Raw genomic sequence first — 17374 nt, 5'->3', positions numbered from 1 at the left:
ATTCAGAGCCGTAATCTATATGTCCTTCTCTAAGGATGGGATAATCATTGCCAACGTGACCGAATGTGACCATACAGAACTTGACTTTTGCAAAGTGATTGAGATGCGAAAGATCAATCTCCATCTGCTTTACTTCCCAATACCCAAGAGGAAAACTGAATAGAACCCCAATCCTCAACATTCTGGGGAAACATGTTCTATTGCTCCCCTTGTAGCAAGGAATTAATCTCTCATGTGAGAATACTATAGTGAGAGTGGTCCCTGAAGAGAGACAAGAAGGGTGGCGTGGGAAGAGGTACCATGATAAACTGGGTTATATAGCCATGGTGGATGACAGCCAACACCCATTTGAACATAGTTATCATGCGGGTGGGTAGGGGGAGGGGGAGAGAACTGGAGTGGATTGTGAGGGGTCCAATACCTGTGGTATATCCTGTGGTGGCAAAACAATCTCTTTAGACTGAGGTGGAGGGGACTGATGGACAAGGTGACTTCAGGTATGGCAAGGCAAATGCATCCCGGAGCACAGCTATGGCTCCGGATCTTCCAAGAAGCACACTCTCCTTCCTGGATCTCTATGCTGGCAGAATGGACTTTTCCAGAACAGGGGGATCCCATGTCTTGTGGGATGCTTGTGGTGATGGTTTGGTGCTTGGAATTGCCAAATCCCACTGGATGTGGGACTTCTTATGTCTTGCACTTGGTGCATGTTCCAACACCATGGCTCGAATTCATGGAAGGAGAATTCACTTTCTTTGATTTTGAGGAAGACAGTCCCATGCTTATGGGTTTGCTTCCATGCCTCCTGACTAGGACCCAATGGGTACCTATGGGGCTAGTTCCATCAGCACCGGATTTGGATGTGATAGTGGAAGCTACACTCCTTGCTGATTCCAGCCAATATATTCCAGCTGATTTCAGCCAAAGGTTCCCCAGCCTGGGTCTCAGTGAGGTTTTGTGGCCTGCTCCATGGTGTTATTTCTGGAGGAAGAGAGCCTGGCCTTCTAAGCTGTGCCTGGGGAAAAATAAGCAAACCTGTACCTGGATATGATGGCTACTTCTTGCTAGCAGTGTTGGTGTTAGTCACTGACCGAGAAGAGGTGCACAGTTTAAAGCTGAAAGTCCTTGGCAAAGTCCAGTACTGGCATGTGGGTACATGGGTTTGGAAAGGAGTGTTGTCAAAGAAAGCAAGCCCCTTCCACTTTATCTAAACTAAACACTAAAATTATGATAAAACTACAACAAACTGATAAAACTAGTCAAAAACTTGGCAAACCACACACACACACACACACACACACACACACACACACACACACACACACACACACACACACACCCCCACCAGATGAGGACACTGAAAGGTTTGACCCAGACCATGTGGGGATGAGAAGGAACTGGAGATGCAGTCCGTCTGCCTTGCCCTTTACTGCCTCAGACAGAAGCACAAGGGGAGCTTGGGTGCACAATAAGAATGTTAAGAGGCGGGTAATTTGCTAAGCATGTAGTTGATAAACATTCTACCATCTACACGATTAGTCGATAAGGGAAGAAGAGCTCAGTCCTGGCTCGTGCTGGGTCAGGGAGCTACCCCCGCTGCAGCTCTGCAGTTTAAATGGGTGGGAAGAGCTACAGTGTGGGTAGGTACCCCAGACCTGGCGTGAGCTAGGACTGAGTCAGGGGCTGCTCTAGCCGGGTAGGTAGGCCAGCCCAGACCCCCAAGGACAGGAGCTGCTGGCAGTACTGCGGAGATGGTGCTGGGGAAACCGGCTTTTAAGCCAGCTCCCTCTCCAGCACTGGCTCTTGCTTCCCCCACTTGCCTTTGATACAGCGGCAGCGGGGAGGAGGGAATGCAAATAGTCAACTTGACTAACGGATAAACCTGGGCTTATCGGTTAGTTGACATTTGCTTACATCTCTAGTGCATGGATGGACAAGAGATTCCACTTCCAAAATCTCACATTCTGGATGCATGGCCCACACGCATAACTTTCAGAATACAGTAAGGATCACGGCACAGAAAAGAACAAAAGGTGAGAGCTTTGGTATGACCCATTTCTTCACTGATCACCAGCTAAGTGCCTGACAAAGCACTAGGAATCTATGGTTTGAGAATCAACATTTGAAATGCTCCCTCCAAGAGATCCCCTGGTGCTGAAGGAACTGACTCTTAAAGTTTTAGTCACACGGAAGAATGCCAAGGGACCTGAATGAAGTGCAATGAAAGAATGAAATGTTTTCTTCCCACTAGTAGAATTTTGGTTTTACAGAGGACTTGCAACATGGAGTGGGCAGCAGAGAGCCTCTCTGTACAGTTCTAGAGAGACTGCATTTGCAAAATTAGGATTACATGTCAGCTCCTCCATACAGGGCAGACCAAAAAGTTAGTGGGAAGCTTAGAAAAAAAATGATTATGAAGCTGGGGTGATTAAATTAAAAAACACCAGGAAAGAAGCAGAGGTTGCTTAAGCGATGAAGAAAAAGTACAAATATTTGAAGGGTAAATACCAAGGAGTAAAAAGAAATTGTTTAACCTACAACACATGCAAATAACAAGGATTAATAGGACAAAGGGAACAAAGGTAAATATTAGGATAATTTCTTATAAATCTGATCAAGGCTGCAGAACAGAGGCCCTATTTTTGCCTTTAAAACTAGACAAAAAAAGTATTTGTTGTGCTTGAACACTGCACCAAGGGAGACATAGATCCTGCTCTTGAGGAACGTACCATGTATGGGCCTGATATAAAGCCCACCGAAGTGAATGGAAATGCACCCACTGACTTGAACAGGTTTTGAATTGCATCCTAAATACAATAAAGAAAATAGCCAGAGGCTGGGCTACCTGTTGAATTATCTAAATCCATCTCTTTGACCCTGCAACCTTATTCTTTAACATGTTTCCTTACCTGTTCCATAGCCTCCCCTTCACTATGGTCACCTTTCAAGTTCTTCCCAGATGTCAGTTCTTCCCACGTAAACAGCAGTGAGTCTGTTGCTTCACCAAAAGGGTTAAAATCGATTAACCATATCTTGCCCTGTAGTACAAAAATTAAGAAAATAAATGAGAGTGTGTGTGAAATAAGAACAGAGGAAAAGTTGTCATCTGCTTAAATGTGGAAACAAAAACATACTTCCTGGGCCATTAGAAGAAAGTTCTAAATAGAAGTCAAACAGGCCATGTAAACTGATGTAAGTTCTATGCAGTTTCTAGGGAAGGATCTTTCAGACAAACTTTACAGGGATTCTTTCTGCTCTGTGTTAAGCTTAGAAATCTCCTGATGCTTTGGATAACAACAGGCATTTACCCTAAATGTCTTCTGCCAAACATTCCATTCCTCTCATCAATCTTGTGACAGTGCTAAATACAGTGGCAGTCTGCATGATGGCTGCTTTCCATCCCAGGGATGGCTGCATTTCAGGAATACTGTGTAGTTTGGAAAAAATGCTTTGGGAGCCTTCAAGTTGAAGGGCATTTAGATTCATAGATTTTAAGACCAGGAGAGACCACTGCAGTCATCTAGTCTGACCTCCTGCGTTACGCAGGCCATAGCACTTCCCTGAAATCATTCCTTTTGAACTAGAGCATCTCTTCTAGAAAAACATCCAATCTTGATTTAAAAATTGCCACTGATGGAGAATCCACCACAACCCTTGGTAAATTGTCCCACTGATTAATTACCCTCATTTTCAACATTTGGTGCTGCATCAGGTGGGAATCAAGCCCCGGTCAAGCACTTGAAGGCATCTTTGTCACCACTATCCCATTTGACAGACAGTTTAATTAAAGTCTAACTAGTATTTATCCAAGCTACGTTTGTGTCATTTAGTACCTGACTGTTTCAATTAGAGTATTCATCCTCACAGTGCCTCTGAGGTAGAAGCATGCTGTTATCCCCCTGTATTGATAGACTAAATTGACTTGCCCCAGATCACACAAAATTTGTGCAAGGAACTGAACCTGGATCTCTAAGGTCTCAAAGGAAAGCCCCATAAGCACTGGATCATCCTGAAATCTTACCTATTCTGATAATTAAGACAAATTTGATTGTAATGAAGCATGACTCCTTATCAGTAGTAGCAATAGTGCTCTCAATTTATGCTCCATATACAAGCCTAGATTTACCAGTTAGAAGAAATGCTAAATGTACCATATTTGAATGGCCCAAGGGGGTTTTCCTCGTTATTCACCACAACCATAATTCAGTGCAATTTGAAATGAAAGACCAGATAGCTATTTAGCTCATGGCATATTTAATTTTCTATTCCTCTACTTCATCAGAAGGAGAGCCTTTCTGACCTGATCTACTCTATGAGTGTTACAGAAGCATAGCTGTGGTGCTGTAGATATGCAGCTGCAATCTCAGACTCTGCAATGGAAAGGGTTTCCTTCATTACTATAGCAACTGCAACTCCTGAGCAACAGTACCTCGGTTGCCAAAAACACTCTTCTAGAGACCTAACTCTATGTGTGTGGGTGAAGTAGGGAGGAGGGGAAGGGACCCTACAGCGAGGGTCAGATCAGCATAGTTATGGCACTTAGCAGTGTGGATTTTTCACTCCCTTGAGTGCAGTAGCTACGTGTCTTAAGTCAGACCAGGCCTCAATCTCTTTGCTGCACTTGATAACTTCCATCCATTTTCTCTAAAATCCCTTTGAAGCTGTGACCACCATTCTGCTTGTTGTGCAACATGAAATTTCTTCTCCCTCCTAATGACAAGTTTAACATACTGCTATGGAGTCCTCATAGGCCCTGCTGGCCTTGAAAATGGAAAACAGAAATGGAACCCAGTTTCACATAGCTCTTCATGACTCTCCCTTGTTGTAATATCATGCCACTTATCATATTGCAAGTAAATGAAGCGTCAACAAGCTAGTGCACAAGCCCACTATGGTAAATGGTAGTACTGAAACCATAACACACTCAGGAGAGCTAGAGTTTGTTAACGTGAGAAATATGAGCTGGAAAGAGGAGAGACTTCAGCTGTTATGTACTGCAGAAGACTAAAGTAACAGAGGTAGTTTTGCACTGTTGACCTGAAACCCAGGTATAGCAGCATTAACACTACCGAGTAGCACTCCAAGAAACTGACTATTTACATCAGTGCGGCTTATTTCCAATCCCTTTGCTTCTCTTCCCAAATAGTCATATATTCTAATTATAATGATGTTTTGCTTTTGCTATCATCCCGGCTTGTTGTCAACCCAATGACATCAGGAAGAGGAAGCATCATTTGGATCCTTACCCACACTGGAAAACAAGCTAATGAACCAATTTGTGTTTCATAGACAGGCAATGGCTAGCAAAGATCGCTCTGCGGTTCAGAGGCTCTTTCCTCCATCTGAGATTTTTCAGCTTGTTAAAAGGGAGGTTTTTGTGTTAAATGTATGCAACTGAACTGTTCATAGGGATTTTACAATCAGTTCATTAGGGAGTTTTACAATGCAGGGGCTTTAATATCAAAAGATAAACTGTGGGCTGGTAAAAAGCAAGAACAGAGTTCTGGGACCCCACAGCAGCACGTTTCTCTTCCTGCGGAGATGGGGAAGTGCCAGTGAATCTCCCACACCTCTAACTGTACCCAAAGCTTCTACTCTAGTTGCTCTTGTGTCCCACTGAACTCTGGTAATTGCAAAATTGGTAGGAAGAAGCATAAAAAATGAACAGACTTAACACTCCCTTCAGCCCCTCCAAAGATTCATTAAAAGTCATGCATCTACTACTGGGTCAGTCAGTGAATAGTCTTTAGACTGAGTGGAAAAACCAAGACCAAAGCATGTCTAGAAACCCCAAAGTAAAAGACAAAGACCCTAAGACAAAGTCCAAGACCACTTTCATGTCACACCTATTGAGCAAGCATAAAGCTATTTTATTGTAGGCTTCCAGTATTAGCAATCTCTTGTCACTTAACAAGACAGATTCACATCTGCTTGTATGTCTAAACAGCATGCATGTGTTTTGATACAACTATTTATAAGCATCTGCAAACATGATAGACATGTACCTCTGAAGTTGCTAATGGGACCATTGTCCCAAAATTTGGGTGCCTCAATATCGAATGTTTACTAGGCAAGCATATATACATTTTCTTCCAAAGACAGCCTCCTTTTTTATGTTCACAAAGTATGTAGTCTCAAGACTATGCCTGACAGTTTGCTCTAGAACTACATGTGTAGCAAAGATATCATCAACACAAAAGTGAAATTAACATAAGCAATGTTTTGTCTAGGACAAGGGGAAACAAGAAATAACACATGGTACGGATTTAGCACCTTAAAATATACACTGATAGATCTATTATAACATGCTAACATTAATTTTAATGAGTAAAAAGATAAAAATCATATTGCTTTAAGGAAGTAGCTATAAGATCATTTAAAGGAAGTTACAAAATAATTAGGAAATGATATCTTAGTAAAGATATACCAGCAAAGTGGATTGTCACATCTCCCTAATTTCAGCTGTGTGTGTTCATGCCCCCATGATAGTTTACATGAGGCAATGAAGCCCATGCATTTTACTAGCTTTTTTTAAGATTAACATTTAGAAAGAAGAATTGTGAACTAACAATGGTCTGAAATATCTTCATTACAATACTCTGTAGTTCTATAGTAACTTTTATATAAAGATCAAAGTGTTTTCCTGCCTCCTAGCAAATGACTAGGACTTGTGGCATTTTCTCCAGCATTCTTTCAAGTCACTCTACAGAAAACATACACACTTCTCTTCCAAATGTTTCAGACCTTGCGAGAGAACAAGCATGCACTCGAGACATTTTGCAGTTGAAAGTGCTTTAAATAGGCAGAAACTAGGCACTTCTCTCATTCTACAGGTGAGGTTGCCACGCAACCATGTTGATCTGGAGCACAAAGTCTGAAAACTGATTGAGCCACACAACACTCAACACCATTTTAGGGTCTATAATTGACACACTAAAGAGACACTGAATAATACATTGGCAAGTCATGAAGGTGTGTGCATAGGCTGGGGTGAAGGAGGTGGGTTTGAAACACCAAGGGACTCACTGGCAGTTTTCCAGAAGCCTGAGGGCTGTATGGCATTTGCACAAATAATTAAGAGAAGCACAAATAGACACAGCTATATTAACTTGACAGATGAAGAAAAAATGCTTTTTGTCCAAGATGACCAGCATTAAAATCTTTCACTTAAATAATATTTATTTTCGTCATTCAAGTTATCAGACAAGATAGCTACAGGCTGAATTTGGCCAGACTTGAAAAATTCTGCTTATTAATTTTACTGAAGTAAAATATCTTCTGTTCCTTCACCTCACCACAGTCAGGATGGGTAAACAAGTTTTGTATCTATGCTGCATTTAGCTTTTGGACTGACTTGAACCTCATGTTATAAGATTACCTGCTGTGACTGTATGTATTGGTACAAAAAGTACTTCCATTCAGGCATGCATATCTGTCTGGGTCCTATTTTTGGCACTGTCATTATATAACTATAAAATCCAGAATCTCTCTCTACCTATCAGCCAATGAGAGGCTAAGAGGTAGCATCAGTACTTAAAATCATCAGAACTGCCAACTCCATCTGCCAGAACATCATGAGTCAGGTCTCTTCCCCAAATCACATCTGGTTCAAATAATGAGATTAAACAGGATGCATCTTTTCAAGCTTTTCTCCACAACTGTAAGGGACATTGTTGATTTAAAAAAAAAAGCAGCTCTTATCCTCACAATTACATGACTCTAAGAGCTGGGGCTTTAAGAAAATATTAGATATCACAAGGTTCACAATAACAATCTTGAGAGGAGGCACTACTGAATCACTGTGTTCACTTTGTTAGATCAAATCAATTTTTGCCCTCAGATCAGGCAAAGGTATGCATTTGATGTAGGAATTAGTGGCTGAGATTTGAAAAGAATGATTAGAAGATTATCATAATCCCATAGGGCTTTATACCTGAGAGTCATTCCCCCAGGTGCCCAGTAGAGCCATAATCCAAACTCTTGTACAATTTAGAACATTATGTCTAGATAACAGCAAAAAGGCAGAGTCCTTCCAATAATATCAGTTTCCAGCAGAGAGATGAAGATCTGTTTGGCAGTTAAATCTACACAATTCCCTTCTCTTAGGAGTGTGTCATTACTAGTAGTTTCTATCACACTGACAGACACAATTAAAGCTGCAAATCACATAGAGTACAGGGAACAGATGCTGACTGAATATGGCCAGAAACCTGGAACTTATGCTGCAATGGCCCCAGACCACTCACTGCTGGTGTGGCATGGAAAGGTGTCATACCATGGAGGATGGACTAAGGCAGGCCTCTCCAGAAACCTTGTGAAAAAGATTAAGAGTTCCTCTATGAGCGCTCTGTGGAGATGTGCACGGAGGATTCTCACTCTGTCTCTAGAAATGTTAACAAGCTGTTCTGAGGACCCCGACCCTGCTGTGTAGGTATAGTGGCCACCACAGATCACACCTGATTGCCTTAACCCAGTGAGAGAAAAAAAAATGTGAACTCACACAAGTGCCGTTCCCCAGGACCAGTGCCCAACTGTGAGCTGTCCTGGGAAAAGGAGATTAAGTTCTCTTGGTGACATTGGTTGCCCTGATTGCCTATAGACCTTTCTCCACCTCTTCCACCATCATGCTATTCTCCACACTGCTACTTGAGGCCACCTGAGTATCTTGGGAGGAATCTATGGACTAGCTATGGAAGGTTCCCAAGCAGCAGAGTTGAAAGTCATGGCTACAGAAGTCACTGTGGGACATCTTCTGGAGGCCAAAATGTTGACTTTCACAGTACTGTGTCTGCACTACCATAAAACTGACCATGTGAGACTGAATTTAGCAGTTATTCCTTGTGAAAACAGTACAGAAATGGACTTTAACTACAGGCCTGGTAGTGTAGACTCATTGTTTAGAAAAATCAATCTAATGTGGCTAAATTCAACCTAAACTCCGAGTGTAGACCAGGCCTAAGAAAAAGGAATTCAGGAAAGCTGGCAGTTTTTCCAAAGAGACAATAGTAAAGGCATACATTATCCTAATGGGAAGGAAACGGAGGAAGAATAGTATGAGGCAAATACAACTCTACTGGGAGCTCTTTTACCTGATGGTCAGAAAGGAATCCTACAAAAGATGGAAACATGGACAAACTGCTACGGAACAGTACAAAAGTAAACATAAGCATGTATAGACAAAATCAGAAATACTAAGGCACAGAGTAGTTCTATACATATATTAGGAAAAAGAAAAAGACATAGGAAAGTGTAGGTACACTAGGTAAAAGTAAAACAGATGAGATCAAGAAGGCTCAGGTGTTTAATGCCTATTTGGCTTTAGTATTTAATAAAAAGCTAATGATGATATGATACTTAGCAAATTTACAAACAAAGGGAGAGAACATAAGCCAAAATAAGAAGACAGGTTAAATAATGTTTAAATCAGTTAAATATACTCAAGTCAACAGTCCTTATAAGAAAGCAATTGCAGAATGAATGCTAAATTTAAAAAAAAAAATCTAGATACTTTTAATTCACTCATCAAAATATATCCCCAGAGGTTGAAGCCAACATTCATTTCACCTCTATGGTATTAGGAAGCATAAGAATTTCCACAGAATACAAAGAACAAAACATGTCAATAATAATGAGCCATTCATCACTTACCATGCTGTCTTGGTACACATCAAACACAACTGGGAAAAAAAGAAATTGATTTGTTAGTTTCAAAATATACGTAGTTACACACAAAATGGCTAAACATTGACAGGTAAACAATCATTCATAGAACAATGCCCAAGCTTAATATGCCTACAAAACTGAAACAGGGCTAAGTTATTATAGAGAATTGAAACAGTAATAGAGAACTCCTACTGCCAATGCATAACCTTAATTTTCTACAGTGCTTTATTGTTTAATAGATATTTCTACCTCACAACATTTTATTAGCTCTTCAAAAAGAGGAGAGTTTATTTTTCAAGATTATTGCTTGTATTGTGGTAACACTCAGAGGTCTTAATCAAGGATCATGGACTCCTTATTGTATTACACGATACATACATGTAATAAAGAAAAGAATCATTGCCCCAAAGAGATTACAAGCAACACGTGGTAAGACAAAACAGACAGTGAAAACTAGGGATGTAATAGTGTAGTTGATCAACCGATAAGCAAAAGCTTATAGGTTAATGCTATACACTACATGCATTTCCCTCCCCCCACCCTTGCCAGTACATTTTTTTAGCAAGCTGGCCAGCAGCCTGGGTCTGGAACCTATCCAAGCTAAGGCTCTGCATTTAAAGTGTATTAGGAGCTGGATGGGCAGGCAGCTCGGCTCAGCTCCGGCTCATGCTGGGTCCAGGAGCTCAGCTCCTCTCTAGACAGGGCTGCTGCCACCCTACATTGCTGCCTCTTTATGAGAGGCAGCAGCGTGAGGTGACAGGCAGCTGATCCAAGCTGGTTTTTAAACTGACTCCCCTCATGGATCAGCTCCTGCCTGCCACCCCATGCTGCTGCCTCTGATACAGAAGCAGCAGCACCGAGTGGCTGTGAGCGTCTTCTGAGTGAGGCCGGAGCGCACTGGCTGCTGGACCCACCCCCACGGACTATAGATTAGTCAAGTAACTGAAAAGAATTCATGAGGTTAATCGACTATTCAATTACCCGATATTTAACATCCCTAGTGAAAACCAACAGAAGTGGATAGTTGAAAGAAAGATAGTAGTGACATGATCACTTTCAGTGCACAATAGAGAGTCATAGCACAGCTACTGCCTAGCTATGTCTATTTAATACAAACCCTTCATTATTCAGAAATTTCAACAAATTGTTTGTTGAAACAGTAATTGTTTCTCCTTCCAGGGGTTTACGTAAACATATATCACATATTAGGTATGTGAGTGTGTGTTTCTGTCTCTCATCTTGGAGCAGCTTGTCCTGGAACCCACAAGAGAAGAAGCAATTCTTCTCTTGCATCAGTATTCATAGCAGAGTCCTAAGTGGATCACAGGATCTAGTCCAAGTAATGAACACAATCGAAACACTCTGTAACAGCAACCATAATGTAATTAAATTTAACATCCTTGTATGGGGACAAATGCCAAAAAAACCCCACCTACCATTGTACTACTTCAAAAAGAGGAATACACAAAAATGAGAGCGCTAGTTAAATGGAAATTAAAGGAGCCATCACAGGGAAGTAATGCCTGGAAACTTCAGAGAATTTAAAAACACCATACTTGAGGGACAAACTAAATATATACCCCAAATAGGGGCGGGGGAGGGACACCATTAAAAAAAAAAAAAAAAGGAGGCAAATTGGAGGCAAAGAGGCATCCTTTAAAAATCGCAAGTCTAATCCTAGCAAGTGTTGCCGGCAAGAGTAAGTCTGAGATCCAACACTGGGTTCTCAAAGTACAAAGACATGCTACACAGGTATCTGTCAAACACAAGCAGTTTATTTCCTGACAGCTATCAGCTGTGCCTCTTAACTAAAAGAACAACATGATAGGAAAAGCGGCAATTATTATTTCCTTTCTGCTAGCCAGGGAACCCGTTTCGGCTGCGGATGAAGTGGGAGACTGTCTCAGCTTCCGAGGCACCGGTACCCAAAGCCCATTGGTGAGGTCCAAATTGCTGTGCTCTGGTGCAGCTTTAAATACTGTGTCTCAACCTTGTTTGTGGCAGTTTGGAAATTTCCGGGGGTTACTCCTTGCTTGTTACAGTATGGCTCAGTTGTATAGCTTGTCCTTGGACTCTGTTTACGTGATCAGTACATTTAGGTAAACAAGATTATGTTTCCACCCTTATCTACAATTCGTTCTTGCTACAATGGCCTATGTTCCTAGAGGCTTGCTTCTGGCTCATCAGTAGTAGGGAAAGGGCAAGGGGGAATGGGAAAGGCCCCACCACCACTATACTTCACGTGTACAGAGTTCTTCTGCAATTGACCCCAACAGCAAGGAAAATAGAAAGAAGCATAAACTTGCAGGTCACGTGTACACAAGAACATACTGGGTCAGACCAACAGTCCATCCAGCCCAGTATCCTGTCTGCCGACAGTGGCCAATACTAGATACCCCAGAGGGAGGGAACACAACAGGTAATTCTCAAGTGATCCCTCCTATCACCCATTTCCAGACAAACAGAGGCTACGGATACCATTCCTACCCATCCTGGCTAATAGCGATTGATGGACCTAACCTCCATTAATCTATCTAGCTCTTCTTTTAACCCTGTTAAAGTCCTAGTCTTCATCACATCCTCTGACAAGGAGTTCCATAGGTTGACTGCACTGAGTGAAGAAAAACTTCCTTTTGTTTTAAACTTGCTGCCTATTAATGTCATTTGGTGACCCCTAGTTCTTATATTGCGGGAATAAGTACCTATATACTCGAGCACAAGCCGACCCGAATATAAGCCGAGGCACCTAATTTTACCCCAAAGAACTGGGAAAAAATATTGACTCGAGTATAAGCCTAGGGTAGGAAATGAGGCAGCTACTGGTAAATGTAAAAAATGAAGATAGATACCAATAAAATTACATGAATATTTATTTCAAAGAAAAACAATAACCTAGCTCTGTAAGTGGAAAAGGGGGTCAACAAAAACAATATGGTATCAAAAATACCGTAACTCCCGCTCAAAGTCCTCCCGCCAATCCAATGAGCCCCTGAAGGGCCGCCTGCAAGAAAGCGCCCAGCGCCAGCACCAGTCACACACGGGAACAGACGCATGCTATCAGCCCCACATCATGCTTTATATGGCCACCCACCACCAGAGTATCCAGGGGCCAGATTTTCAAAGGTATTTTAGGCATGTAAAAGTTGCAAATAGGCATCTAGTGGGATTTTCACTAAGCAGGGGAGGTGTTAACTCCCACTGAGAATGCTTTGTCCCCAGCTTCCATCCTGGTCTTATGATGTGCATTTTCCCAGAACAGCACAGCCCTTGTGGGGCTTTATATGCCACCGTTTGGTCTTTGAAGTAGCTGGGGCTTGATCCATCCATGGCATTGACGAGTAGGATCAAAGCCTTAAACTGGCATTGGTAGCTGACATACAGCCAGGGTCTCCAGCACGGAGAAGGCAAGCAGCTACAGTCTTTATCATCTGCAGGCTCTGAATCAGCTCTGCCATGACATCTCATGATGAGCCAGAGGAGAAGACTTCAGACACTCACCGGGTCTGCCTCTGTGTTCTTAACAAGGAACCCCCGAGCAGCCGCAACCCAAGCGGCCGGCAGAGGCTCCGAGCGCCCCGCGCAGCGACGGCCCCCGACACACGGAGCCCAGCCCGCTCCTGGCAGCGCCCCCCCGCCCCGAGCGCCTCGGTTACCGGGGCCGGAGCTCCGGGCTCACGCGGCTAGACCCGGCCGGCGGCAGAGACGCGCTTAGCCCGCCCGCCTCAGTTCTCAAGACGCTGACTCGAGTATAAGCCGAGGGGGGCATTTTTCAGCACAAAAAATGTGCTGAAAAACTCGGCTTATACTCGAGTATATACGGTAAATTCACTTTTTCCACACCAGTCATGATTTTATAGATCTCTATCATATCCCCCTTTAGTCTCCTTTTTCTAAGATGAAAAGTCCAAGTATTTTAATCTCTCTTCAGATGGGACCCATTCCAAATCCCTAATCATTTTTGTTGCCCTTTTCTGAACCTTTTCCAATGCCAATATATCTTTCTGAGATGAGGCAACCACGTCTGTACACAGTATTCAAGATGTGGGTGTACCATGGTTTAATAAGTACAATATGGCAGGCCTAGAAAGTATTTGAAGAGCAACTGGCTAAAGACACAAAATTTACCAGCATATTTTTTTCAGTACATCAGAAGAAAGAAGTCAGCCAAACAGTAAATGGGGCCACTAGAGCAGTGGTTCTTAACCAGGGCTAAGGGTACTTCTCTTGATACAGAGAGATCTTTCAGGAGGCTTGTGAACTCATCTGGATGAGCAATTGTCAACCTGGGGGGAGATCATGATCCCCAGAGGGATCAGGGGATGGGTTAAGGGCGGGGTTGCAAGTGCAGGGCTGGCATTAGGAGGTGACAAGTAGGGAAACTGCCTGGAGCACAGCACCACAAGGGGCCCACAAAGCTAAATTTCCATGTGGTGGGGCTCAGGCTTCAGATTCCTGAAAGGGGTACAGCATTCTGGGAAGGTTTGGAACCACTATACTGGAGAAATGAGGTGCTAAAGGAGCACTCAGGCCATAATGGAAAATCTAAATGAATTCTTTGAATCAGTCTTCAGGGCAGAGTCTATGCAGGAGTTCTCTTTACCTGAACCATTCTTTTTAGGCAACAAATCTGAGGAACTGTCCCAAACTGAAGTGCCAATAAAGAGGTTTTGAAATAGATATATTAAACAGTAATAAGTAGGGATGGGAAAAGTGTAACCACGTATATGGTTAACCAATGAGCCTGGGCTCATCAGTTAATGTTCAGGGTCAGAGACAGCTCCTGACATGCGTGGGGAGCTGGTGGTGGTTGCCTGTGCGCATTGGCTCCCAGGAATCTGCCCCCCTCCCCTTCACTGCTACCTCTGTATCAGAGGCACCCACGCAGTGTGTGGGACGGGGGGGCGGGGGGGAAAGAGTGCGGGGGCTGGTACAGAGCTGCCTTCCCCCCTACCTCCACCTGTAACCACTAAAATTTTCCACGGTTACACAGTTAAACACATTTTAACATTTTTAATAAGTTACCAGGGATGGTACTTGGTCCTGATGTGAAGGCAGGGGACTGGACTCGATGACCTTTCAAAGTCCCTTCCAGTTCTAGGAGATAGGCAATTTCCATTCATATTAATATTACCAGGCCAGACGCTATTCACCCAAGAGTTCTGAAGGAACTCAACTATGAAATTGCAGAACTACTAAGAGTGACATATAACGTATCACTTAAATCAGACTTTGTACCAGATGACTGGAGGATAACTAATGAAATGCCAATCCTCTGACCCTGGCAATTCCAAGATGGCAAGCCTAATTTCAGTACAAGGCAAATTAGTTGAGACTAGAGTGAAGAGGAGAATTATGAGACAAATAAATAACCATAATTTGTTAGAAAAGAGCCGATATGGCTTTTTTAAAGGAAAATTATACCTCACCAATCTAGTAGAATTCTCTGAGCGTGTAAATTAGGATGTGGACCAAAGCGATCCAGTCAATATAATATACTTGGATTTTCAAAAAGCTTAATGACAAGATCCCTTTAAGATTCTTAAGAAAGCAAAGTCATCATGGGACAAGAGAGAAGGCCCTGTCATGGATCAATGACTGGTTAAGAGAGAGAATACCAAGGGCAGAAGTAAATGGTCAGTATTCACAATGGAGAGAGGTAACTAGTCAGGCTGCTGATTGATCACCGTTAACTTATGTAATTAACTCAAAAAATGAATCACAATAATCATACTGTTAAAAACAGAATACCAGTTGAAATTTATATCATTTTAGATTTTTTCTACATTTTCAAATATACTGAGTTCTATTACAACACAGAATACAAAGTGTACAGAGGGTCACGTTCTATTATTTTTTATTTTTATTTTTCATTACAAATATCTGCGCTGTAGAAGCGATAAACAGAAATATTATTTTTCAATTCACCTCATACAAGTACTGTAGTGCAATCTCTATCAGTGGTCGGCAACCTATGAGCCATATATAGCTCACTTAGCCATATATAGCTCACTATAGCTGCAGATTGGGCCGGGGCCACGTGGCTGTTCCTCTAGTAGCGGAGCCATGACAGTGGGGCAGCCCGGCAACCCAGCTGGGAACAATACGTGTGTGCTGGCTTGGCAGTGGGATTGTGCTGCGGCAGCCCGATGGGCGCTGCAAGCCAGCCCAGCAGTAGGGACAGAGATGTGGCAGTCCCACAGGGGAAGCCAATTTGGGGCTGTGGCAGTGGAGCGATGGCAGCAGAGCCAAGGCTGCTACAAAACATCTGGAGCCAGGGCAAGCTGGCAGCCTGACTGGGGCTGTGTGCCGGCCGGCAGCGGGGCCAGGACTGCTTGCTGCCATGCTGGTTTCCATGCTGGTTGGAGCAGCAGTTACGACAGCAGGGCCAGGGCAGCAGCATTGCCCAGCCAGCAGCGGGGCCAAAGGAGCCGGTAGCAGAGAGGAGGGAGGCTGAAGGGGCCAGTGGCAGGGGGACCACAGTTCCCTCTAAACTACTCAGCTGTTTTCTGAGCTCCACTCAGAAGTTCAAAGCTCCCACACAGACAGGGAGCTTAGCTGACCAGCCGGGCATTACCTTGCTGAGCAAGCAACTAAATGGAGTTGCTCCTTTCTAGAAATGGAGCAGCTCTCAGAGCAGTTACTAAAAAGTAAGATAAAGAGAGAATAAGTGGCTAGGCAGGGGGAGGAGGAGTGAGGGACTGGTGTTGTATATTGGGTTGTAGATATAGATCTTGTTATGGTAATTGAGTAGGTCACTGGGGTCAGCCCAGCTAGTCTGGGCTTGTTCTAGGGAGTTCTGTGCTATGCAATAAAATGGACACTGGCACCTACTCCAGCTCTCTGCCTTTCCACTGATTTCTTCATATGCTGTGAAACTCCCCACGACATAACAAGTGGCGACGAGGATGGGATACCTGTGCTTCCTCCAGCAACAAAAGAAGTAGAAGTCAATGTAAGAAAACAAACTCTTTTTGGCTGTTCTGGAAGGTGGGGGTAAGAACTGACTGCTACACTGTGCAAACTGAAACTAAGATCAAGGTGCCCAGAGACTGGAAAAGTAAAAAAAAGGGGGGAGTGCAGCAGCCATGGCTACACTTACAGGGCCACTGGGACCTTTTGAGGAGACTGTAGAGCAATGGCACGTATATACTGAGCGTTTTGAACTTTTTGTTATTGCAAATGACATTAAAGAAGAGAAGAAGGTGCCAATATTTTTAAGTGTTGTAGGGGCTAAGACCTATTCTTTGCTACGCAGTTTGCTGCTCCCTGTTAAGCCAGAGACCAAATCTTACAGTGACATTGTGGAAATCCTGGGGTCACATTATGCTCCAAAACCACTGGTAATTGCAGAAAGGTACAAGTTCCATAGCAGAGACCAAAAAGAAAGTGAAACAATTGTACAATTTGTAGCCAATTTGAAAAAGCTTGCTGAACACTGTGAATTTAAGGAGATGTTAAATAATGCCATACGTGACAGGTTAGTTTGTGGCCTGCACAGTGAAGCTATATGGAGGCGTCTGTTAACAGAAGCTCAGTTCACCCTACAGAAGGCCATTGATATTGCGGTCTCCATGGAACTGGCCACACAGGAGGCACAATACCTTAGTGCACCCCCTGGGGTGCATAAAATGTCCCAAGAACCTACTCACAAAACAGTGGGGAGACAGGAATGTTACCGCTGTGGTAAGACAGGTCACCATGCATCAGAATG

General features: G+C 43.2%; 1 protein-coding gene across 2 annotated transcripts in view; it reads right to left on the bottom strand.

Annotated features, from left to right (window-relative positions):
• Window positions 1-17374, bottom strand: part of CDC123 (cell division cycle 123) — an 81562-nt gene that overhangs the window by 11958 nt on the left and 52230 nt on the right. For both annotated transcript variants that reach the window (XM_075926014.1, XM_075926015.1), the window contains 2 exons: window positions 9649-9677; window positions 2910-3038 (listed from right to left, as the gene is read on the bottom strand). In XM_075926014.1, the coding sequence (XP_075782129.1) occupies window positions 2910-3038; window positions 9649-9677 (158 nt within the window). The remainder of the gene's footprint in view (window positions 1-2909; window positions 3039-9648; window positions 9678-17374) is intronic.

The sequence above is a fragment of the Pelodiscus sinensis genome, chromosome 1, assembly GCF_049634645.1.
Source record: "Pelodiscus sinensis isolate JC-2024 chromosome 1, ASM4963464v1, whole genome shotgun sequence".
Lineage (NCBI taxonomy): Eukaryota > Metazoa > Chordata > Testudines > Trionychidae > Pelodiscus > Pelodiscus sinensis.
The sequence above is the reverse complement of the archived record's forward strand: the minus strand, read 5'-3'. Positions and strand labels throughout refer to the sequence as shown.